Here is a 25,657-nt window from a genome sequence, read left to right on the forward strand (position 1 = left end):
GCGTCTTGTCGACTGTTTTTGAATCTTTTCATCGACCAAATCTGCAGTAAACACTCCACCTCCGCATCACACCAACGTGAACCTTTCACCGCCATTGTTTGAAATGTCCGCGCATGGTCCCTCCTTCTTTTCTCTACGTCCCAACAGGCGCACAGGAAATGACCTCAGAACCGCCGTAGGCCTCGTGCTCGTACACGTGCGCACGCTCGTGCTCGTACATGTGCAAACGTGCTTTACTAAAGCCCACCTCTCCCAAACGGGCCGTGGACGGCAAGCGTGCCGCTCCTAGGCGCGGTACGGTTGCACTCACACTGGTCAAAGGAACCAGACTTTAGCAGTGAAAGGTGCTTGGGCACGGTACGGATGGACAGTGGGAGTGCGCTCTAAGTGCACTGATCAGAGCTTGTTTGTCTTGTGTATGTTCAGGAAACCTAAATATCATGTTTATTTAGCACATTTTTACAGTGATTATAAATGATTAACAAATTAGCGTAACGATATAACGTGACAGTTGTGTTTAACCCTGAGTTATTTGGGGATCATGAGAAGTTACTCCATTATTCATGGCGTGTTTGCATTAGTCATGGCCGCGGCAGTGTTGCGTGTCTCTCACCAGGTGTTGTTTCAGTTTGGGGATCATCTTCTTGAGGATGCGGTCGTGGTGCTCCTGGAAACGTATCAGCTTTGGGAAGCCGGGGACGAAGAACCCTAAAATGGGAGGACAGAAGAGACGATCATGTCGACTGGTCCTGACTTCGGTCGTACGTCACAGAAGGAGAAAATCACCGTTCACTGGACACTTTAACTTGCACATTACCACCTGCACTGGTCATACAAACACACTCACTTATATTTCATGTATATAATTCAATGCCATATGTTTAGTCTTGCTTGTGTTCATGGTTATATTTATGTAGGCACTGTCAAATCAAGTCAAATTCCTTGCAATGAAAATTGTCTGTCAATAAACCTGATTCTGATTCTGATTCCACCTCAGGCAGTAGAGCCCGGGTATCGCACCCCTGACGTACTCTGTCACATCAGGCTTTTATGGCGCGCTATACTGTCACTTTTTTACTATACTATGACTTTTTTAAAAAACAAAAACGCGCTCAAACACAAATAACAGAAACAAAACCAGCACAAAAAGATGCAAAATGACAAAAAATAGATGCAAAACCACCACAAAAAGATGCAAAATGACTAAAAATAGATGCAAAACCACCACAAAAAGATGCAAAATGACTAAAAATAGATGCAAAACCATCCTGAAAAGATGCAAAATGACTAAAAATAGATGCAAAACCACCACAAAAAGATACAAAATGACTAAAAATAGATGCAAAACCACCACAAAAAGATGCAAAATGACTAAAAATAGATGCAAAACAGCACAAATAGATGCAAAATGACTAAAAATAGATGCAAAACCATCCTGAAAAGGTGCAAAATGACTAAAAATACATGCAAAACCACCACAAAAAGATGCAAAATTACTAAAAATAGATGCAAAACCAGCACAAAATGATGCAAAATGACTAAAAATAGATGCAAAACCAGCCTGAAGAGATGCAAAATTACTAAAAATAGATGCAAAACCTCCACAAAAAGATGCAAAATGACTAAAAATAGATGCAAAACCAGCACAAAAGATGCAAAATGACTAAAAATAGATGCAAAACCACCACAAAAAGATGCAAAATGACTAAAAATAGATGCAAAACCACCACAAAAAGATGCAAAATGACTAAAAATAGATGCAAAACCAGCACAAAAGATGCAAAATGACTAAAATAGATGCAAAACCACCACAAAAAGATGCAAAATGACTCAAAATAGATGCAAAACCACCACAAAAACATGCAAAATGACTAAAAATAGATGCAAAACCATCCTGAAAAGATGCAAAATGACTAAAAATAGATGCAAAACCAGCCTGAAAAGATCCAAAATGACTAAAAATAGATGCAAAACCACCACAAAAAGATGCAAAATGACTAAAAATAGATGCAAAACCACCACAAAAAGATGCAAAATGACTAAAAATAGATGCAAAACCACCACAAAAAGATGCAAAATGACTAAAAATAGATGCAAAACCTCCACAAAAGATGCAAAATGACTAAAAATAGATGCAAAACCACCACAAAAAGATGCAAAATGACTAAAAATAGATGCAAAACTACCACAAAAAGATGCAAAATGACTAAAGATAGATGCAAAACCAGCCTGAAAAGATGCAAAATGACTAAAAATAGATGCAAAACTACCACAAAAGATGCAAAATGACTAAAAATAGATGCAAAACCACCACAAAAAGATGCAAAATGACTAAAAATAGATGCAAAACCACCACAAAAAGATGCAAAATGACTAAAAATAGATGCAAAACCACCACAAAAAGATGCAAAATGACTAAAAATAGATGCAAAACCTCCACAAAAGATGCAAAATGACTAAAAATAGATGCAAAACCACCACAAAAAGATGCAAAATGACTAAAAATAGATGCAAAACCTCCACAAAAGATGCAAAATGACTAAAAATAGATGCAAAACCTCCACAAAAGATGCAAAATGACTAAAAATAGATGCAAAACCACCACAAAAAGATGCAAAATGACTAAAAATAGATGCAAAACCACCACAAAAAGATGCAAAATGACTAAAAATAGATGCAAAACCAGCCTGAAAAGATGCAAACTGACTAAAAATAGATGCAAAACCAGCCTGAAAAGATGCAAAATGACTAAAAATAGATGCAAAACCACCACAAAAAGATGCAAAATGACTACAAATAGATGCAAAACCACCACAAAAAGATGCAAAATGACTAAAATTAGATGCAAAACCATCCTGAAAAGATGCAAAATGACTAAAAATAGATGCAAAACCAGCCTGAAAAGATGCAAAATGACTAAAAATAGATGCAAAACCAGCCTGAAAAGATCCAAAATGACTAAAAATAGATGCAAAACCACCACAAAAACATGCAAAAGGACTAAAAATAGATGCAAAACCAGCCTGAAAAGATGCAAAATGACTAAAAATAGATGCAAAACCACCACAAAAAGGTGCAAAATGACTAAAAATAGATGCAAAACCACCACAAAAAGATGCAAAATGACTAAAAATAGATGCAAAACTAGGGTAAGGGTTGGGATTAGGGTTGGGATTAGGGTTGGGGTTAGGGTTAGGGTTGAGGTTAGGGTTGGGATTAGGGTTAGGGTTGGGGTTAGGGTTGGGGTTAGGGTTGAGGTTAGGGTTGGGGTTAGGGTTGAGGTTAGGGTTGAGGTTGGGGTTAGGGTTGAGGTTAGGGTTGGGGTTAGGGTTTGGGTTAGGGTTGGGGTTAGGGTTGAGGTTAGGGTTGGGGTTAGGGTTGAGGTTAGGGTTGGGGTTAGGGTTGAGGTTAGGGTTGGGGTTAGGGTTGAGGTTAGGGTTAGGGTTGGGGTTAGGGTTGGGGTTAGGGTTGGGGTTAGGGTTGAGGTTAGGGTTGGGGTTAGGGTTGAGGTTAGGGTTTAGGGGTTAGAGTTAGTTTAGAGACTTGAAACTTGGGCTACCCCCCCTATTTCGTGGGTGCTGAGTTCACTCGTGCTGGTTTCGTTGTGATCGGACGTCGGGAACCCTCTGATCTTAAACAATTGTGTTCTTATTTTTTTTCCCTTAGGTTCTCATTTGTTGAGACTTCGCCTACCCCCCTAATTACTAATTGAAAAGATGCAAAATTACTAAAAATAGATGCAAAACCTCCACAAAAAGATGCAAAATGACTAAAAATAGATGCAAAACCACCACAAAAAGATGCAAAATGACTAAAAATAGCTGCAAAACCACCACAAAAAGATGCAAAATGTCTAAAAATAGATGCAAAACCATCCTGAAAAGATACAAAATGATTAAAAATAGATGCAAAACCACCACGAAAAGATGCAAAATGACTAAAAATAGATGCAAAACCACCACAAAAAGATGCAAAATGACTAAAAATAGACGCAAAACCATCCTGAAAAGATGCAAAATGACTAAAAACAGATGCAAAACCACCACAAAAAGATGCAAAATGACTAAAAATAGATGCAAAACCAGCACAAAAGATGCAAAATGACTAAAAATAGATGCAAAACCACCACAAAAAGATGCAAAATGACTAAAAATAGATGCAAAACCACCACAAAAAGATGCAAAATGACTAAAAATAGATGCAAAACCACCACAAAAAGATGCAAAATGACTAAAAATAGATGCAAAACCAGCCTGAAAAGATGCAAAATTACTAAAAAATAGAGGCAAAACCACCACAAAAAGATGCAAAATGACTAAAAATAGATGCAAAATGACTAAAAATAGATGCAAAACCACCACAAAAAGATGCAAAATGACTAAAAATAGATGCAAAACCAACACAAAATGATGCAAAATGACTAAAAATAGATGCAAAACCAACACAAAATGATGCAAAATGACTAAAAATAGATGCAAAACCAGCCTGAAAAGATGCAAAATTACTAAAAAATAGAGGCAAAACCACCACAAAAAGATGCAAAATTACTAAAAAATAGAGGCAAAACCACCACAAAAAGATGCAAAACCACCACAAAAAGATGCAAAATGACTAAAAATAGATGCAAAACCACCACAAAAAGATGCAAAATGACTAAAAATAGATGCAAAACCAGCACAAAAAGATGCAAAATGACTAAAATAGATGCAAAACCACCACAAAAAGATGCAAAATGACTAAAAATAGATGCAAAACCAGCCTGAAAAGATGCAAAATGACAAAAAATAGATGCAAAACCAGCCTGAAAAGATGCAAAATGACTAAAAATAGATGCAAAACCACCACAAAAAGATACAAAATGACTAAAAATAGATGCAAAACCACCACAAAAAGATGCAAAATGACTAAAAATAGATGCAAAACTACGACAAAAAGATGCAAAATGACTAAAAATAGATGCAAAACCACCTTAAAAAGATGCAAAATGACTAAAAATAGATGCAAAACCAGCCTGAAAAGATGCAAAATGACTAAAAATAGATGCAAAACCAGCCTGAAAAGATGCAAAATGACTAAAAATAGATGCAAAACCACCACAAAAAGATGCAAAATGACTAAAAATAGATGCAAAACCAGCCTGAAAAGATACAAAATGTCTAAAAATAGATGCAAAACCACCACAAAAAGATGCAAAATGACTAAAAATAGATGCAAAACCAGCACAAATAGATGCAAAATGACTAAAAATAGATGCGAAACCATCCTGAAAAGGTGCAAAATGACTAAAAATACATGCAAAACCACCACAAAAAGATGCAAAATGACTAAAATAGATGCAAAACCGCCACAAAAAGATGCAAAATGACTAAAAATAGATGCAAAACCAGCCTGAAAAGATCCAAAATGACTAAAAATAGGTGCAAAGCCTCCACAAAAAGATGCAAAATGACTAAAAATAGATGCAAAACCAGCCTGAAAAGATGCAAAATGACTAAAAATAGATGCAAAACCACCACAAAAAGATGCAAAATGACTAAAAATAGATGCAAAACCAGCCTGAAAAGATGCAAAATGACTAAAAATAGATGCAAAACCTCCACAAAAAGATGCAAAATGACTAAAAATAGATGCAAAACCAGCACAAAGATGCAAAATGACTAAAAATAGATGCAAAACCAGCACAAAAAGATGCAAAATGACTAAAAATAGATGCAAAACCAGCACAAAAAGATGCAAAATGACAAATAGATGCAAAACCACCACAAAAAGATGCAAAATGACTAAAAATAGATGCAAAACCACCACAAAAACATGCAAAATGACTAAAAATAGATGCAAAACCATCCTGAAAAGATGCAAAATGACTAAAAATAGATGCAAAACCAGCCTTAAAAGATGCAAAATGACTAAAAATAGATGCAAAACTACGACAAAAAGATGCAAAATGACTAAAAATAGATGCAAAACCACCACAAAAAGATGCAAAATGACTAAAAATAGATGCAAAACCAGCCTGAAAAGATGCAAAATGACTAAAAATAGATGCAAAACCACCACAAAAACATGCAAAATGACTAAAAATAGATGCAAAACCAGCCTGAAAAGATGCAAAATGACTAAAAATAGATGCAAAACTACGACAAAAAGATGCAAAATGACTAAAAATAGATGCAAAACCACCACAAAAAGATGCAAAATGACTAAAAATAGATGCAAAACTACGACAAAAAGATGCAAAATGACTAAAAATAGATGCAAAACCACCTTAAAAAGATGCAAAATGACTAAAAATAGATGCAAAACCAGCCTGAAAAGATGCAAAATGACTAAAAATAGATGCAAAACCAGCCTGAAAAGATGCAAAATGACTAAAAATAGATGCAAAACTACGACAAAAAGATGCAAAATGACTAAAAATAGATGCAAAACTAGGGCTAGGTTTAGGGTTGGGGTTAGGGTTGGGGTTAGGGTTGGGGTTAGGGTTGAGGTTAGGGTTGGGGTTAGGGTTGAGGTTAGGGTTGGGGTTAGGGTTGAGGTTAGGGTTGAGGTTAGGGTTGGGGTTAGGGTTGGGGTTAGGGTTGGGGTTAGGGTTAGGGTTGAAGTTAGAGTTAGTTTAGAGACTTGAAACTTGGGCTACCCCCCCTTATTTCGTGGGTGCTGAGTGCACTCGTGCTAGTTTCGTTGCGATCGGACATCTGGAACCCTCTGATCTTAAACAATTGTGTGCCTATCTTTTTTTCCTTAGGTTCTCATTTGTTGAGACTTCGCCTACCCCCCTAATTATGGCCACGCGCTTTCCATCGGTACCAAGATGGAGTCTCTACGACGTTCCTATCAAAAGTTATGGCCTATTTAAAACAGGGTTAAGGTTTAGGATTAGGGTTAGGATTAGGGTTGGGGTTAGGGTTGAGGTTAGGGTTGGGGTTAGGGTTGAGGTTAGGGTTAGGGTTAGGATTAGGGTTAGGGTTTAGGGGTTAGAGTTAGTTTAGAGACTTGAAACTTGGGCTACCCCCCCTATTTCGTGGGTGTTGAGTTCACTCGTGCTGGTTTCGTTGTGATCGGACGTTGGGAACCCTTTGATCTTCAACAGACTTCGCCTACCCCCCTATTTATGCCCACGCGCTTTCCATTGGTACCGTTAGGGTTAGGGTTACCATAAAACCATAAAAGTCGTAGTATAGTATGTGGAAAAAGTCAAAATGCGTCAAAATATGATGTTTTCTTTTTTTTCCCATATAAATGAGTGCAGTCGTTACCGTGCATGGAGTGCTTCTGCCCAGACAGAAGTTTGACCAGAGCCCAGAAGGCGTCCTCCTCGTTCATGTAGATGAGCAGCAGCGCAGTGATCTGGCTCATGCCCTGGCAGTAGCCCACCTCCTGCAAACAGTCCAGGGAAGATGTCTTACTGCCTACGTGTCCATGAGCCAAACACTCACTTCTTCAATCCTCACTTATAATAAGCCTGTGGATGTTCTCGTTTGTCCAGGTCAACGTTATCCCCGAAGCAATTTCAGTCAAAAGCAACTGGACTTGGTTTCGGCAACCGCTGCATAAACGCACGGCCCAGCACAGGAGAGCTCCCTCCTCAGGCCTGGACTCTGCTGCCCACTCACACCTCATGAGAAAGCCCACTCCTTTGATGACAACAATGTCCACATCCTGGACCGAGAGGACAGATGGTTTGAAAGAGGAGTAAAGAAGCCATTTATGTAAAAGTAGAGAAACCATCGCTAAACAGAGGAGGAGGTCTGAGACACCAGGACCAGGACCACGCTGGAACTGGACCATGGCTAACCAGAGGAGGAGGTCTGAGACACCAGGACCAGGACCAGGTTTGGACTGGACCATGGCTAACCAGAGGAGGAGGTCTGAGACACCAGTACCAGGCTGGGACTGGACCATGGCTAACCAGAGGAGGAGGTCTGAGACTCCACTTATCTCCAGTTTACAATGCTGCCCTTTCATCCCTTCATTCAACAATCCAACCTCAAAGAACAACTGTTCACAAATGTCCTCCTGTGACTCCAACGACTGTCGTTAAGACTCAATAGAGCACTAACCAAGTCCAGACCTGCTTCCAGCAACCACTGGACCAGGGCCAGGACTGGACCAGCACTAACAAAGTCCAAACCTACTTCCACCAACGACTGGACCAGGGCCAGGACCAGGACCAGGCTGGGACTGGACCAGCACTAACCAAGTCCAGACCTACTTCTACCAACGACTGGACCAGGACCAGGCTGGGACTGGACCAGCACTAACCAAGTCCAGACCTTATTCCCACCAACGACTGTCACTCTAATGACGGGCGTTGGCACTTGGAGCACAAAGGGTTCCAGTGACATCATCGGCCTTGTGAGAGGTTAAATACCTGGATCTCACACCAGATAGTTGGACCAGTCCCAGTCTGGTCCTGGTCCTGGTCCAGTCCCAGCCTGGTCAGATGCGTACATGAACTGATGAAGCCTCTTGGATGAGAGGTGAAACGTCTTCCTAGTTAAATAACCAAGTCCAGTTGCTTTGGACTGAAATTGCTTTGGGGCTCACTTATAAAGTATAAGTATAACATATCATTTATAACACATTCAGTCACTCTTTGCCCGTTTTACTGCGACCTCGTGTGATTAATAAAGTATTTGTGTTCTTCCAGAACCTCAAACCGGGCACACTGACACATGCTGATAGTAAAAGCGCAGTAACCTTGCGGCCTGCGGAGTGAATGACTCACCGTGTTGTACATGGAGTAGGCCGTGAGGACGTGGAAGAGAGCCTGCTGCCTGAGAACACAAACCACAGTTAACGCGCACTTTTAGAGCCGGGGTCGCATCCTTCATGGTCCTCTGCGTTCTGTCAGCACCTTTAACTTCCTGTAAAAGCGTGTGCTGGAAGGGGCCGCATTATGTTTTTCTTAACTTCACAGCAGTGAGTGTGAAAACGCACATCGCAATGGTGTTGAGACGGGTGGAGAGATGGTGTTCTCTGTTAGGGTGTGTGTGTGTGTGTGTGTGTGTGATGTTCAGGTGAACAGCAGATGCGACATAGAAGTGGGAAACATCACCTGAAAGCTGTGATGCTGAGGATTCATTTGACGTGTATGGTGAAAGTTTAGCGCGTATAAGACATTAAAGCATTATGATGGAAGTGTGTGTTGCCCATTCTCACGCTTTATTGTGTCTCATAAGTTGCTGTAGCGGTTTTTGAGTGTCCAAAGTACCCCATTGAGACACCCAGACCTTGAGGAAACACCATCTGGGATCAAAACCTTTGACATTTGGAGGAAACGGCATCATTCAGAGATGGTGCTGGTTAAACTGAGCCTGAGCACTTCATGTTAGAGCGGATTAACAGTTAATTAAATAGCTTATTTGATTAACTTATACTTTCTTTATGGAGTTAATGAAACCGTAAAACCCCAGCTGGCTGTAGCCTGACAGCGCACCTGTTATATAACGTGTGAACACACATTAAAAGCAGGTATTTAAAGTGTTGTTTTTGCTGCTAAGCGCCGACTCCTGCCGTGCTCCTGCTCTGTACTGTACCCGAGGTCCTTCGTCAGTCACACACAGAGCAGTGATGAAATGATCTGCCGCACTGGAAATGACGCATGTATTTTTCCAGAACACCGCAAGAACTGTTTGAATTGTTGCCGTGCAATTAATGCTGCATGGCAACGCACGTTAAGACCCTCAAAGTCTGTGATTGTACGAGTTTTGTAAGTCTGACGGATACAAAACTGCAGAAATCAATGAATAAATAATTGTGTTTCATGATGACGCTCTCGTCTTTTGTCTTTGTGTCATGAATCCAGCGTTCCTTTATAATGTAACATATGAATATAGTTTACTGAGATGTTTGAATATATGTGTATAATTTTTCAGTTGGTTGTGGCAGAGCACTACAACATATTTGATTTAATTTATTTTGTTCTAATTGCGTTTATTATTTATTTAAATGGAAATATTTACACATTTTATACAGCATATTATTAATTTATACATGTATCTATTTTTTAAACATACATTTATTAAAATTATATATTTTTACATTTGTTTTTTTAGTTAAATTATGCGTAAAATTCATGAAAATAATTTTTTTAGGTGTCTTTTTAGCAGAACTTTATTAATATTTATTAATATTATTCAGTATATCATTAATTTATACATGTATCTAATTTTTTTAACATACACTTATTAAATTATATTGTTTTATATTTGTTTTTTTAGTTAAATTATACGTAAAATTCATGAAAATCGTTTTTTTTTAGCGTAACTTCCTGTAAAATCCTTCATGAATTAAGTGGAATCTTTTATTTTGAAGGGCAGGTAAACTGGGGATATATTTTCTACATCTTCCTGTGCTTTCAAATGGATTTCCAGGGGAGTAAACGTGTTCCCTTGTATTAAATGTTGTGTATTTTATGTTTTATGTTTGCCACATTAAAAAAAAAGCGTAAAATCAACAGGAAGTTGAGCGTAATCTCAGTTACGGCGAGTAAAGGGTGGTTTTTGATGCAGCGGCGTGTTCAGGGGTTCTGGGGATACGCACTTGACGTCGTAGCGGTGCATGAACATGATGTGGTCCCTGTAGGTGCGGTTCACGTCCAGGTCAATCTGCCGGATGTCGGGCGACACCCCTCTGGCTCGGGCCTTCAGTTTCTGCAGAAGACAAAGGATGAGACTCGTGTGTGACGCGTGAACTTCGTTTAACCCGTCAGTCGTTGCATCAGCGAGTGAAATCAAACTGCATTAAAAAGATAAAGTACATCAACATCGACAGAACTGTTCCCTCCGTTTATATTCCCCCCTCAACTCATAATTACAACCCTCCGCGGAGCGACTGAGGGCGGCCGCGTTATTGATCCTGACAGCCAAACTTTCTAATGAGATCCAAAGTTTGTGCGCGTGTGTTCGCGCAAACACAATTAAGCCTCCGAAACCCACCTCTCTGCCCGCTGAAGCCCAGGGAAATCGAATAACAGCCGAGTCGCCGGCGTGTGAATCTTTATGAGGCTGGAGCTGATATTATAAACCTGTGTGTGTGTGTGTGTGTGTGTGTGTGTGGGGGGGGGGGGGGGGGCGAGATCCGGGCTCCGTACCTCGTAGAAGTCTTTCTTCTCCTCCTTTATTTTGGGAATATCCAGCAGCAGGCACCACACCTCCCCTCGCAGCTGCAGGGGAATCCCCTTATAGACCCTCCGGACCAACTGGAAGGAGACAGACAGTGGGAGGTCGGTGTTAGAGAGGAAGAGCCGAGAACAGACGGGTTATACAGGGTTTTTGTCTGCTAACACATCTTCATAAAACCGCAGCGACATTATATGAAATACCTCACGTAAAAAGACACTTTCGTTCAAATTTAATATATTATTGAACTACTATGGATGTGAACCGGGGCACGGGGGAAAAGGACGCTCCTTCAGTTTAGGGTGCTGTTTTCACAAAACACCAGGAGACTAAGGGCGCCCTCCCACTGTGCCTCCGTCCCGTGCCCCGTGCTTTAGGGTCCTTGTCCCCCCTCCAGGCCCGTTTGTACTCACACTACCTGGGCCTCGGAGAATGCTTCTTGCTGCCTATACGTCATCACGCCGTAACACGTCACACGCATTGATGACGTCATGGCGATGCGTGGCTTTGTTTCCAGATCTTTCCGTAGACCTCGGAGTTTTTGTGCGTCTTGTCGACTGTTTTTGAATCTTTTCATCGACCAAATCTGCAGTAAACACTCCACCTCCGCATCACACCAACGTGAACCTTTCACCGCCATTGTTTTAAATGTCCGCGCATGGTCCCTCCTTCTTTTTTCTACGTCCCAACAGGCGCACAGGAAATGACCTCAGAGCCACCGTAGGCCTCGCGCTCGTACACGTGCGCACGCTCGTGCTCGTACACGTGCAAACGTGCTTTACTAAAGCCCACCTCTCCCAAACGGGCCGTGGTCGGCCAGCTGTCCGCAGTTATGCGCGGAGCGGGTGCACTCACACTGGTCAAAGGAACTAGACTTTAGCCGTGAAACCTGTTTTGGCCCGGTGCGGAAGGACAGTGTGAGTGCGCCCTTAAAGGAGCTCCTGTTGACTTTGAGAGTCGTCACACGCGCACACACACACACACACACACACACATTTTTGTCATGTTAATGTTTGTTTAAGTGTCCGTTTTTCTTGTACGTTTGGTTTTAATTAGTTATTTGATGCTATAACAAAACAGGATTTCAGATACTAAGCCTGCTGGAGATCTGGAATGCGTCTTAGGGTGAGCGCGTGTAAGGAGTCAGAGATACAGAACGATGCACGCATGGGTGTACTCTCTGCACTCTCTGCAAGCAAAGAAATAAAAATAAAGCAGAGGGCTTTGGAAGGTGAACCACGACCATCTGGCTGGACGAGCTCCAGGAGAGAGAGAGAGGGAGAGAGAGAGAGAGAGAGAGAGACAGAGAGGGAGAGAGAGAGAGAGAGAGGGAGAGAGAGAGAGAGAGAGAGAGAGAGAGAGAGAGAGAGAGAGAGAGAGGGAGGGAGAGAGAGAGAGAGAGAGAGAGAGAGAGAGAGGGAGTTGGGGGACACTGCTCTGCATGCAGGAGAGTGCAGAGTTATTCTGCACGCACACAAAAAGAAAAGATGGGAAATCATTTCCGGAGTCCGGGTCGAGGAAGATTAAGTCTTAAAACCCAAACCGCTGGAACAGCAAAGCGACATCGGAGCAGCGGATTCTTCTGCTACAGTTATTAAAGCCCGACCGGCCGGAACAGTTCGACTGCAGGTGTGGGAGGGGTCCAGACTGTAAACGTGCTGTTCAGGCGACAGACGTGGGGCACCGGTGAGAAGGACGCTCCTTCAGTTTAGGGTGCTGTTTTAACAAAACACCCGGGTGAGTGTGAGTCCAACCCTACCGCGCCTAGGCGCAGTTGCCGTCCACGGCCCGTTTGGGAGAGGTGGGCTTTTGTAAAGCACGTGCGCACGTGTACGAGCACGAGGCCTACAGCGGTTCTGAGGTCATTTCCTGTGCGCCTGTTGGGACATAGAAAAAAGAAGGAGGGACCATGCGCGGACATTTCAAACAATGGCGGCGAAAGGTTCACGTTGGTGTGATGCGGAGGTGGAGTGTTTACTGCAGATTTGGTCGATGAAAAGATTCAAAAACAGTCGACAAGACGCACAAAAACTCCGAGGTCTACGGAAAGATCTGGAAACAAAGCCACGCATCGCCATGACGTCATCAATGCGTGTGACGTGTTACGGCGTGATGACGTATAGGCAGCAAGAAGCATTCTCCGAGGCCTTTTCCTAACCTTGGACCAGAAAAGTTTGGTTTCAAAAATACCCGTGTTCGTGTGGACGAGGTCTGGGAGCTCCAGAAATTTGACCTTGCAGGGCAGCGAGGTCAAATTGACGCAATAACACGATCTCACGGAAGAGTCACGTCACAGGGAAATCCGTCGCGTCAGGCTCCAAGTAACGCGTTTGTGTTTCCACTGAAAGCTTCATCAGCCTCCTGCGAGGAGCTACTGGCAGCTGAGTGGGGACACGATGGACAAGAGGTTTTCTCTCTTCTCCTGATTGACTTTGGCGAGAGTTTGATAGACAGACGGGTCATCCAATCACACGCCGGGTTTGTTGTAAAAGCTCCCGCCCTTTCCTTATCAGTATCTGATGATGCCTCCTCCAGTTACAGGTCAACAAAACGGTCTGCGAGAGTACGTCTGTGTTGAACTCACAGCGATTCATAAAGCAATCAGCTGTCTGTCTGTAAGCAGTAAATACAAAGAGCAGACAACATTTACATTACTGTGAATCTGTGTTAACACGTGTGTTCAAGTGCTTACACGCACACACACACACACACACACACACACGCGCACACACACACGCACACACACACACACACACACACACTCAGAGGATGATTAGTCGAACAGATGCTCTCATTGACTCGCTCATCAGAGCCTAATTACAAAGGCTGTTGCACTAGAAACTAGTGAGTCCCAAGTGTGATGATAGGAGGCTGCGGACACACACACACACACACACACACACACACACACACACACACACACACACACACACACGTCTAATCATCCCAAATGATTGCAGCTCCAAGAAAACTCTTAATCAGCGTTTGTGAATGTTTCACAAAATGTTGTTGTTGAGCTTTAAGCACTTTAAAACGATCGTCGCTGTTTCTATAACAACAGTTATTTTTCACGTGAAAGAAGAATTTATCAAAGGTCGTTGAATTTGTGCAAAATCCATGGGCGTATTCTGAGCCAACGGGCCCCTGGGCACCGACCTGTAAGAGCCCCCCCCACACACACACACACACACACACACACTCTGTCTACACAGAGTCATTTTGTTTCTCTTTGTGCTCATTTCACGTCCATTTTTAGTTGTTTTGTTTCTCTTTGTGCTCATTTTACGTCCATTTTTAGTTGTTTTGTTTGTCTTTCTGCTCATTTTAAGTCCATTTTTAGTTGTTTTGTTTGTCTTTGTAATTGTTTTGTGTCTATTTTCAGTCCTTGAGCATCTATTTGTGATCATTTTGTGTTTTGGTCATTTTAGAAGTCAGGACCCACATTACTATAGATATTATTAGAGTTACTGGAAGTGTGTCTGTCTCTGTCTTTGTCTCTCTCTGTCCATCTGTCCGTCTTTTCTCTCTCTCTCTCTCCTTCTCTCCCTCTCTCCGGTGCAGACAGATGTGCGTCCTCCACAGAGCTGGGTCTGTCTGACGTTCCTGTCTGTTATAGTGAAGGTTTTCGTTGCCACCGTACTCTACGGGGGAATTGTTGGGTCTCTGTAAATCATAAATAAGTCATAGAGTGTGGTCTTTACCTACTCTGTAAAGTGTCCTGAGATAACTTCTGTTATGATTTGGCTCTATAAATTGAATTAAATTGAATTGACCCCTGACTTTATGGGCCTCTTACGGGCCTGAGCCTGATAGACCCGTTCAGTAATCCATCCATGACTCAGTCAAACATAATGTAATAAAGAAATGTGGACATTATGACACACTTTTTACAGTGAAGATGTTAATTTCTCTGTCACAAGAGGGGCAATAAATAACAACAACAACAACAAAACAGCGGTAACAGTGTTCGCTAACGGCTAAATCGTCACATCGCTATTTGAAACTGGCGAATACTTAATTTGCGCCGTAACCTTTATACAACCCTGCTCTGTCGACTGAGAAGCAACACGTCGATGAAGCCACAAAAGAAACCAAACAGCGTCGGACACAGAGCGGCTTACGAGCAGTCGCTCCATCCTCCAGTGATTTAACTGAACCTTATCACCGATCACCTGGTCCAACAAATCAACTGTGTGAACGCAGTTCAGGTGTTAGTCGAGTCAGGTGTGTTCTTGCTTGGTTGGACTGAAATCCTGCAGCCTCAGCGACCCTTTACTGGATCAGTTTGACACGTGTGACACACAGCTTCAGTCTGGCTCTCTGGGGTCTACCTCACTGATGCCACAACATTACCTCTGTCACGCTAAACTCTGCGACCTGGAGCCAGATTTGCGGAGTGTGGCGCGAGGACGCTGCTTTACACTCGCTGCGCTCTGATCCCGACCCCGCCGGCTAAATGTTCTCAGCAGCCGGAGACGAGTGAAAGAAGAGACGCGTGAAGCGTGACCCGAGCTGAAAACGCTCTGACAAAAGAGGAAAAAGAGAATCATCGCTGAGGCTTTGAAGAAGAAAGAAGGAGCAGGGAGGAGGACTGAACACTCCTCTGTGTCCTTGGCTCTTCGCATTCACTCTGAAACAAAGAGGAAGCCGTGCTCTTAGTGCCAGACATGAGTGGATCTCACTCTTCAAAGACACAAACCCACACGCCGAAGCCAAACACACAAGTGAAGGACACGGCGAGCGCTCCACTGCGACGCAACCTGCACCGATGAATGAAAGAAGGCCGCCATAACGGATACCTGCTGCTCTCTAATGGTCACGTGGGAGGCAGACACTGACAGGACATCGATATCATTGTGTTGCATCAACCTCAGCTCCTAAAAGTCTACATTTAACTGTGCAGTTGAAATACAGACGCTAAATGAATGTACCCGTTAAAACCACTATGTTTGATCCCCAGCTGGAGACGGGACCAAACGATGAGGACGTGAGTCACTCATCAGATATCAGACTGATGTCAATGATCCATTTATATGTAAGTGATTTAAAGGTGTAGGATGTCTCTCTGGACGTGTTTGAAAAGCTGGAAATAAGTTAGTTAACGCAAGTTTCAAGTTTATGAACCGGTGATCCCCAAAGCAATTTCAGTCCAAAGCAACTGGACTTGGTTATTTGTCCAGGAAGATGTTTCACCTCTCATCCAAGAGGCTTCATCAGTTCATGTACACATCTGACCAGGACCAGGACCAGGACCAGGACCAGGACCAGGCTGGGACTGGACCAGGACCAGGACCAGGCTGGGACTGGACCAGAACCAGGACCAGGCTGGGACTGGACCAGGACCAGGACCAGGACCAGGCTGGGACTGGACCAGGACCAGGACCAGGCTGGGACTGGACCAGGACCAGAACCAGGACCAGGCTGGGATTGGACCAGGACCAGGACCAGGCTGGGACTGGACCAGGACCAGGCTGGGAGTGGACCAGGACCACGACCAGGACCAGGACCAGGCTGGAACTGGACCAGGACCAGGCTGGGACTGGACCAGGACCAGGACCAGGACCAGGACCAGGCCGGGTCTGGACCAACTAACTAGTGTGGAGATCCAGGTCTTTAACCTCTCACAAGGCCGATGATGTCACTGGAACCCTTTGTGCTCCAAGTGCCAACGACCGTCGAAGAACATGCAAACTCCATGTCCCAGCCGGGATTCGAACCAGGAACCCTCTCGCTGTGAGGCGACAGTGCTGATGATAACTAAACATGGTTGTGTGTCGACAGGATGGGAAACAGAAGCTCACCTTCTCACTGTTCTTGTATTTGTCCCAGCTCTTCAGCATCTTCAGCCACTTGCTCGTCCTCTCCACCTCCACGTGCTTTTGCTGAGTGGACAGAAGAAGAAGTGACACATTAGTAACGTCCCCTCGTCAGTTGTTTCTACTTGTTTCCGCAGCTGCCTCACGTCCGACGACGGGACTCGCTGTCAGAACGAGAAGTGTCCGTCGCTCATGTTCAAAGTCGCCTGAATGAGAGACGCTCGGGTCAAAGCCGTCTGTAGACGTCTGTCAGCTGTTCCGCATGAACACCGGCGAGCTCAGGTTTTACAGCTGTGTTCTACTTTATTTCATAAATACGTCACTTTAGTTAATTTTAGAGTTTTTATTTATTAAGTTTTAATTCATTCAGTCATATGTTTCCAATGCCCCCCTGAGAACGAGCGTTTCTGACACTTTTCAAGTACAAAAGCTCCTGTTTCCCACGGTACCTGAATGCAACATTTGACGTGTTGACACCTCACTTTAGAGCCTGTTCTTTCGCAGGTTGTAAAAAAAGACAAAAGGCTTCAAAACAACGTGATAGGAATGAAGCAAAGTCTATTTTTAGATCCCCACAACGAACAGACGACCTGCTAATTATAAAAGATGTGAGAGCTATTTTTAAAGTTGCGCGGGATCGAACAGTACGTGCTCCTTAAACAGAGGAGAGGGTGACGACTCGACGGGGAGAAACTCACTCATCTCATCTTCAGCCTCTTATCCGGGGTCGGGTCTCGGGGGCAGCAGCTTTAGCAGGGGACCCCAAACTTCCCTTTCCCGGGCCACATTAACCAGCTCTAACCGGGGGATCCTGAGGCGTTCCCAGGCCAGTGTGGAGATCTAATCTCTCCACCTGGTCCTGGGTCTTCCCCGAGGCCTCCTCCCAGCTGGACGTGCCTGGAACACCTCCCTAGGGAGGCGCCCAGGGTTCATCCTTACCAGATGATCCTGAACCACCTCAACTGGCTCCTTTCAACGCAAAGGAGCAGCGGCTCTACTCCGAGTTCCTCACGGATGCTGAACTTCTCCCCCTCCATCTCAGAAACTCACTCATTAACAGATATTTCTGCTTTTCTATTAACGCTGCAGAACCTGAACCTCCAGATGTTAGGTGATCAGGAGGACCAGACCAATCTGTCAGAGCGGGGGTTCGCTCAGCAGAGGTCAGGTCCACGTTCTTTCGTAGTGCGTCTTGTACCAGTGGCACGAGTCGACCCTCATTGGCTATTTTTCGGCCGAGTCAGCATGTTGAATTGGCGTCGGAGCTAGGTCTGTCACGATAACAAATTTTGCCAGGCGATAAATTGTCCAAGAAATAGTTGCGAGAAGTGAACATTTTGTCGTTTTGCGACCATTTTTAACTGATATTATGATAATGTCCATAATGTAAAGTCCACTATTTCAAAGATCAATAAACGTTTATTTCTAAAGAATATTTAACACTAGGACTCAGAGACATTTTAAATATCCTAAATAAATAAACAAATCAACCAAAAACAATAAATCAAATGGAGTCTCAGTCGGTTTGAACACATTGCTGTTTAGTTGCTGACATTTTATAACAAATGCGTCACAGTGACTCGCTCAGGTGAAGTGGTTCACTGCGGTCGTTGGGTTTGAACCTGAAGCTCCCACACGAAGCTTCACACCACATTCACACACCCATGCGCAGCACAAGGAGCAATTCAGGGTTCAGTGTCCTGCCCAAGGACACTTCGACATGTGGACCAGGGGAGGTGGGGATCGAAACACCGATCTCTAGAATGGAGGACGACCCACTCTTCAACAGTCGCCCTAGCCATCGTGTTGTTGTGTTGTTTTAAAACTATCTTTTACGGCTAGATTTGTTCTTAATGACGACGCTCCTTGATTTGTAAGGAATTAAGCTAGATGGATTATTCAAAGACAGAAATCCCCGTCAGGTGATTTCATCCATAAACCGTGTCTCATTTGAATTAATGGTCCTATATTACAACACGGTGTTATGATAGATAGTTGTCATGGATACCCAGTCCCATCAGAAACCACGCAGATCACCGATCGACTGTCATTCACAGTGTTTCAGACGCAGACAGAGACAAACAGGGAGGAAGACACTTAAACTCACCTTCTCCTCCACCGCGTCGTAGGATGGGAGTTCGTTCTTACTGAGAAGAGAAGAGCAGAGAGGAAAAGGGAGTGAAGGAGCGATAGATAATCATCTCGTAGCCTCCTCAGTTTATTTTTAGTTGTGTCCTCGCTGTCACGTGTGCAGTGGAAGGATCATAGTTTAGTCGACGCTGCCGGAAAACCGCAAAACTGAGGGATGAAAGAGCCGAGCGATATCGGGGTCAGCGCCCGTCTCGCTCTCTTCTGACGAAGCATCAAACGCGTCGGCGGTCGCACACACAGGAAATAACACAAGAGACACCCCTCAGTTGCACAGATCTGAATGGGGTCAGCTGAGAATCTTCCATGATGCCTCTTCCATCACTGCTCTCTCCTGACTCTCCTCACAACAATGTTGCCCGTTGTTCCCTTTTCTACGGCGCCAACGTGTCTGAGATGAGTATCACTGCAAGACAAAACTACTATTTCCAACAAGCAGTCAACCCAACGTACAAACAGAGCAAAGCTTCCAATAATAAAAGGAGGAACAGGAGGTGACCCAGTCTGGGCGCCTTAGATCCACCACCCTGCACTTAGCCTTTATTATTCAAACTTCATCTGAGGGTGCAAAATATCAACCTGAGGGTGCAAAATATCAAACTGAGGGTGCAAAATATCAAACTGAGGGTGTAAAATATCAAACTGAGGGTGCAAAATATCAAACTGAGGGTGCAAAATATCAAACTGAGGGTGTAAAATATCAAACTGAGGGTGCAAAATATCAAACTGAGGATGCAAAATATCAAACTGAGGGTGCAAAATATCAAACTGAGGGTGCAAAATATCAAACTGAGGGTGCAAAATATCAAACTGAGGGTGCAAAATATCAAACTGAGGGTGCAAAATATCAAACTGAGGGTGCAAAATATGCCGGATCAGAGCATCACAACCCTCCCAGTGACAGGAGAGACGACAAACTAGTCCCAGATCATAAAAAGTCTCTCTGATGTTCATATTAGCACCGTAACACTGGCGTATTCATGTGCTATGGAATATATTTGGCGTGTCAGTGTAACAGACACACGTCTTTTTAATGCATTTGATAAAATGGATGGAGTAGTGCATGTGAGGTCTCTGCACCAGTGGTCTGTCAAAGGGAAACGTCCTTGGGTGTAGTGAGAAGACGCCCTTTCAGAAACGTCTATTCTTGCTCTTCTTCTCTCGTCAGAGCTGCTTCTAAAAAGCCTCGTCTCTGCCACCCACTCGGAAGCATCATCTTCTTCTTCTTCTGCCCGGTCGGCGACCTTCACCCCAGGCTACTTCTGTCCCCGTCTGAAACGATCACATATCATCTAACCCAGGGTTTGTGTCTTTCCTAAGCTCTCTCCCTCCATCTGGATGGAACCGCTCTATCCCAACACTGGTGACCTGTGATTTGTGGCTAACCGGCTGCTTCCTGCCCTGCATGTGCCAGCCTATATATACATCCAGTGTATAACACTCCAGCCCAGTGCTGTTTAAGAGCCCCGCAGCCTCCCGACCGGCCCCGGGCCCGAAGCCACAAACGCACTCTCCCGTCAGCGACACTCGTCTCCGCAGCCTCTCATTTTCTCTCTCTCCCCTTCTCTGTGGTGCTACTGTTCAGGGAGGTTGTTCGTGTGGTTCTGAGGAGTAATGACAGGGTTTGTGTGTGAGTCCTTACTGAACGAAGCCAAAGCGGTCGATGACTTTGTACAGGTGGAAGTTGGTGTCCTCCCAGGGCTCCACGGTGGCCTCCTTTCCCTGGAAATCAAAGAAGAGAGACGAATTAGCCCCCCTGTACACACAATAGTGAGTGATCCCAGCATCCCACACACACACTGTTCAGCCTCCTGTTCTCTGGAAGGAGGTACAGGGGCCTCCGCTCCCGCACCCCTGGACTCAACAACAGCTTTGTCCACCAGACTGCTGAACCCTCTACACACTCTCCCCTCAGCCCGACCCGGCAGGGCGTCAGGAAGATAAAAACCCGCCCTCCAAGACACGTCCTCAACTCATCACAGACACAGAAAATGACCATGCAAACTGCACATATGGACCTGCTGCTGTCAGTCGTTCTCTTTGCACTATCATGCCACCATCTGCACTTTCTGCTGTTACTATGGCAGTTGTGTCACTCTCCATTGTGTCTCTCACTTCACTAACTGTGTCTTGTCCTTGTTGTGTCTGGTCTACGCATGGGAGAGGGAGAAACCACATTTCGCTTCCTTGTTCGTCTTGTTCATGTGAAGAATTGACAATAAAGCGACTACGACTTGACTTTGAATTACACTGTGCTGGGCGTAACTTCGTCTACAAATTACATGAAAATTAAGAAGAAGAAGAAGAAGAAGAATTATTTTATTAATCCTGCAACGGGACTCTGTTCTTGTCATTCATGTTACACACACACACACACACACACAGGCCCGAAATAAACACACACACATACAGGACCTATATACATGCAATTAATGGAGAGATGTTAGAGCGAGGGGGGAATTATGAGTTTAATTTCTTTTAAATATCCTTTTGAATATGTCATCTAAACGAGGCATTTCCAACAGACGCTTGTACGGAGAGCTGGAGAAGCAGCAGCGCCGTGCACGGTGGGATCCTTACGGCGAGTTTGTATGCAGGTTGTTGTTAAACGATAAGAATACAAACTTTTTACTGCGGCTCAACACCAACTTTATCCGCCATCTTGCCCCGTTCCCAACAAGAACAACAGCCTTCCTTAACCCCGCATCCGGTCCCTTCACAATAAAGGTTCCTTCACAATAAACCTTATCTTTTCCATACAGGTTAATATTTGTCTGACTCAGGGGTCTGCAACCTGCAACTCTTGGGCCGTATGCGGCTCTTGGGCCCCTTTTCAGTGGCTCCCTGTAGCTTTGCCAAAAAAATTATATAAACAACGTGTAAATAACGTCTTTTTTGGACAGTGGACAAGGGAACACCTGTGATCTTAGAGTTCAAGGTGCTTTTTTAAAAATATGACGTGAAACTAAAATATGCGTCACATCCTCAGTCTACAGCCCAGCGCCTTTCCCCGCAGGTGCTAAAATGGAGTTGGTAACCCGCACAATAGTGTTTCGTGGAAATATTTATTTACTTTCACATGATGATGGCTTACCTGTGGGCTCGATATATGGTGAGAAATTAGCGAACAACCACAGTTTAAGGACAGGTAACAAAGCCAGGTAACAGTAACTTTACATATAAACCTTTATAAGCTGTGACATCAAATGTGTTTTGCGGCTCCAGACACATTTTACTTGGTGAAGAGGCGGAAAAATGGCTCTTTTGATGGTAAAGGTTGCAGAGCCCTGGTCTAACTGAATATATTAGAACAGTGCAACAGTACACAGTAAGTTAACAGTTGTGGTGTGTCCCGTCTCTTTTTGCATAGAGGTGATTGGACTTCAACCTTTATGCAAATGAGCCCGTCCAGCGAGACACAAACCTGCTCGAGAAACTCTGACACTGTCAAACTATAGAAGAGAAAAGAGATAGTTTACTGATCTCCAAGTTAGTTACAACTGCACTATTCTTCACTCTCAGTGTAACTTCCCTGTGAAGTAATAACAACGTTGTTATGGAGCACGTCGTATCTTTTTTATGAGCTTTCACAGCGGCCGTAAAAACATCGACAGACGAGAGACATACGGTTTTATTCCACACGTACGGTGTGAGGCGCACTGAGGTCTTTGGATTCTTCAGACACGTGTGTGTGTGTGTGTGTGTGTGTGTGTGTGAGTTATTTATGTAGCTGGTGTGTTTCTGCTGAGGGAGCGGTGCAGACGCTGGGCGAGGACAGAGGGAGGAGATGGATTTAGAGAGATTTCACCTCAACATCTGGTCGTCAGACCGACCTGAGGAACCACAGACAGAACTTTGTTCTCTGCTACTGAAGGAGGAGTGTTTTTATCCAACACAGTGGAGACAGACGGAGTTAAAGGTTCATTAATAGATTTTATAGTGGTCAGTTTGATGTGTGTGTGTCTTGGATTGTAAGGTAAAGAACCAGGTCGCGGGTACAAGCGGCCGAAATGTGTTTCCTCAGGAGGGGGTCTGGAGTCTCCCTTAGAGAGAGGGGGAGAAGTTCAGCATCCGTGAGGAACTCGGAGTAGAGCCGCTGCTCCTTTGTGTTGAAAGGAGCCAGTTGAGGTGGTTCAGGATCATCTGGTAAGGATGAACCCTGGGCGCCTCCCTAGGGAGGTGTTCCAGGCACGTCCAGCTGGGAGGAGGCCTCGGGGAAGACCCAGGACCAGGTGGAGAGATTATGGGCGCCCTCCAACTGTGCCTCCGTCCCGTGCCCCGTGCTTTAGGGTCCTTGTCCCCCCCTCCAGGCCCGTTTGTACTCACACTACCTGGGCCTTAGTGAATGCTTCTTGCTGCCTATACGTCATCACGCCGTAACACGTCACACGCATTGATGACGTCATGGTGATGCGTGGCTTTGTTTCCAGATCTTTCCGTAGACCTCAGAGTTTTTGTGCGTCTTGTCGACTGTTTTTGAATCTTTTCATCGACCAAATCTGCAGTAAACACTCCACCTCCGCATCACACCAACGTGAACCTTTCACCGCCATTGTTTGAAATGTCCGCGCATGGTCCCTCCTTCTTTTTTCTACGTCCCAACAGGCGCACAGGAAATGACCTCAGAACCGCCGTAGGCCTCGTGCTCGTACACGTGCGCACGCTCATGCTCGTATATGTGCAAATGTGCTTTACTAAAGCCCACCTCTCCCAAACGGGCCGTGGACGGCAAGCGTGCCGCTCCTACACGCGGTACGGTTGCACTCACACTGGTCAAAGGAACCAGACTTTACCCGTGAAACCTGTTTGGGCACGGTACGGATGGACAGTGGAAGTGCGCCCTTAATCTCCCGGTATTCTTTTCCTCACACACTCTTTGTTATTCTCTCCCTGCTCTTCCCTTCACATAATCCTTCCTCACACACTCTTATTGTGTGTTTTCAGTGTCACCGGACAATGATGGTGAATTAACCAGAACCAGTTTCTCAGAGGCCCAGTGACGCAGGTGGGCGTCTGGCTGTTCATTTCACACCTGTTAACTGCCACACACACACACACACACACACACACACACACACTTATGCCAATATACTTTCCCAAGGGCAGCGGAGTCGTGGCTCCCCTCTTAATGCAGCAGCCAATGAAAACCTGATGCTCTGCCCCTGACGGACGTGGGCGGCATGTAATCTGGAGCTCCATCAGAAGTCAGTTTGTTTCAGCAGCAGAGCGACCGCGGGGCTGCCACCAATCATGATCCGCACTGTTGATTATGTTTCAGTCTGATTCATCGTTCGGTCTATAAAGTGTGAGAAACACTCTCAGAAATGCCCGTTCCTCTTGTGTTTGGGTTTATTTGTTTTTAAATTGTTGTTTTAGGTTTAAATCTGCTGCTTCTTCTGTAAAGTTGTGCTGTTGTAACAAGTTCTTTTTATGTTGTAATATATTTTTCATGTTATAACAGATATATTGATGTTATAACAAGTGTTTTTCATGTTATTACAAGTTATTTCCACATTATAACGAGTTATTTTTAAGTTATAACGAGTTATTTTCATGTTATAACGAGTTATTTTCATGTTATAACGAAACATATTCATGTTATAACTGGATATTTTCTAACCTGACTCTCCCCAGATGTCTTTCGTTCCGTCTTTGCTTCCACCTTGACTCCGCCTCGCTCCACTCAACCATCTGGGATCAATCCAATGCAGAGGGATTTCAGGGTCCGCAAAAAATGGTCGAGCCAATCAGGACCCCCGAGCGGGGTTTTATAGATGTGACGTAGCTGAGAAACGACTGTTGTGATTCAGACGACAATGGCGGCTTGCATCGAAGAGGCAGGCTTCAACATTGATGCTGCTGTTTCATCCGTGTCGTCCGATCACGAGAATCTTTCTTCTTTAAAAGAACATCAGAGAACGGCTCTGAAGGCTTTTGTTGGTGGAAACGACGTCGGCTGTTCTGTTTTGGTCGCCCTCATCAGCGTCACAGGTTGGTTTGGATGTGATTGGTTGAAGTAGCACGTCAATAAGATGACGGACAAGTGGTCTATCCAATCATATGCAAGGATGTTTGAGTCCCAGCTCCCTGAAATCACTTTCCAGTCGAGAGATCCCAGATGGATGAGTGAAGTGAGGCGGAGCGAATTTCATCTGGCGAGAGTCAGGTTAGAGATTTTCATGTCAAGAAACCTGCATGAAACAAACTGTTTTCATCTTTTTAGTTATGTTTATGTAATAAGTTACTGTCATGTTATCATCTCATCTTCAGCCTCTTATCCAGGGTCGGGTCGTTGGGGGCAGCAACTTTAGCAGGGGACCCCAAACTTCCCTTTCCCGGGCCACATTAACCAGCTCTAACTGGGGGATCCTGAGGCGTTCCCAGGCCAGTGTGGAGATCTAATCTCTCCACCTGGTCCTGGGTCTTCCCCGAGGCCTCCTCCCAGCTGGACGTGCCTGGAACACCTCCCTAGGGAGGCGCCCAGGGTTCATCCTTACCAGATGATCCTGAACCACCTCAACTGGCTCCTTTCAACGCAAAGGAGCAGCGGCTCTACTCCGAGTTCCTCAC

The 25,657-nt window shown here is 44.5% G+C and overlaps 1 protein-coding gene across 3 annotated transcripts in view; it reads right to left on the reverse strand.

Moving 5' to 3' along the window:
• Positions 1 to 25,657, reverse strand: part of usp6nl (USP6 N-terminal like) — a 95,582-nt gene that overhangs the window by 8,270 nt on the left and 61,655 nt on the right. For all 3 annotated transcript variants that reach the window (XM_083935143.1, XM_083935144.1, XM_083935142.1), the window contains 8 exons: positions 20,730 to 20,809; positions 19,047 to 19,086; positions 16,925 to 17,005; positions 11,096 to 11,203; positions 10,546 to 10,655; positions 8,729 to 8,777; positions 7,257 to 7,377; positions 614 to 708 (listed from right to left, as the gene is read on the reverse strand). In XM_083935143.1, the coding sequence (XP_083791269.1) occupies positions 614 to 708; positions 7,257 to 7,377; positions 8,729 to 8,777; positions 10,546 to 10,655; positions 11,096 to 11,203; positions 16,925 to 17,005; positions 19,047 to 19,086; positions 20,730 to 20,809 (684 nt within the window). The remainder of the gene's footprint in view (positions 1 to 613; positions 709 to 7,256; positions 7,378 to 8,728; positions 8,778 to 10,545; positions 10,656 to 11,095; positions 11,204 to 16,924; positions 17,006 to 19,046; positions 19,087 to 20,729; positions 20,810 to 25,657) is intronic.

This window comes from Echiichthys vipera (genome assembly GCF_963691815.1).
Source record: "Echiichthys vipera genome assembly, chromosome: 20".
In the NCBI taxonomy this organism is placed as follows: domain Eukaryota; kingdom Metazoa; phylum Chordata; class Actinopteri; order Perciformes; family Trachinidae; genus Echiichthys; species Echiichthys vipera.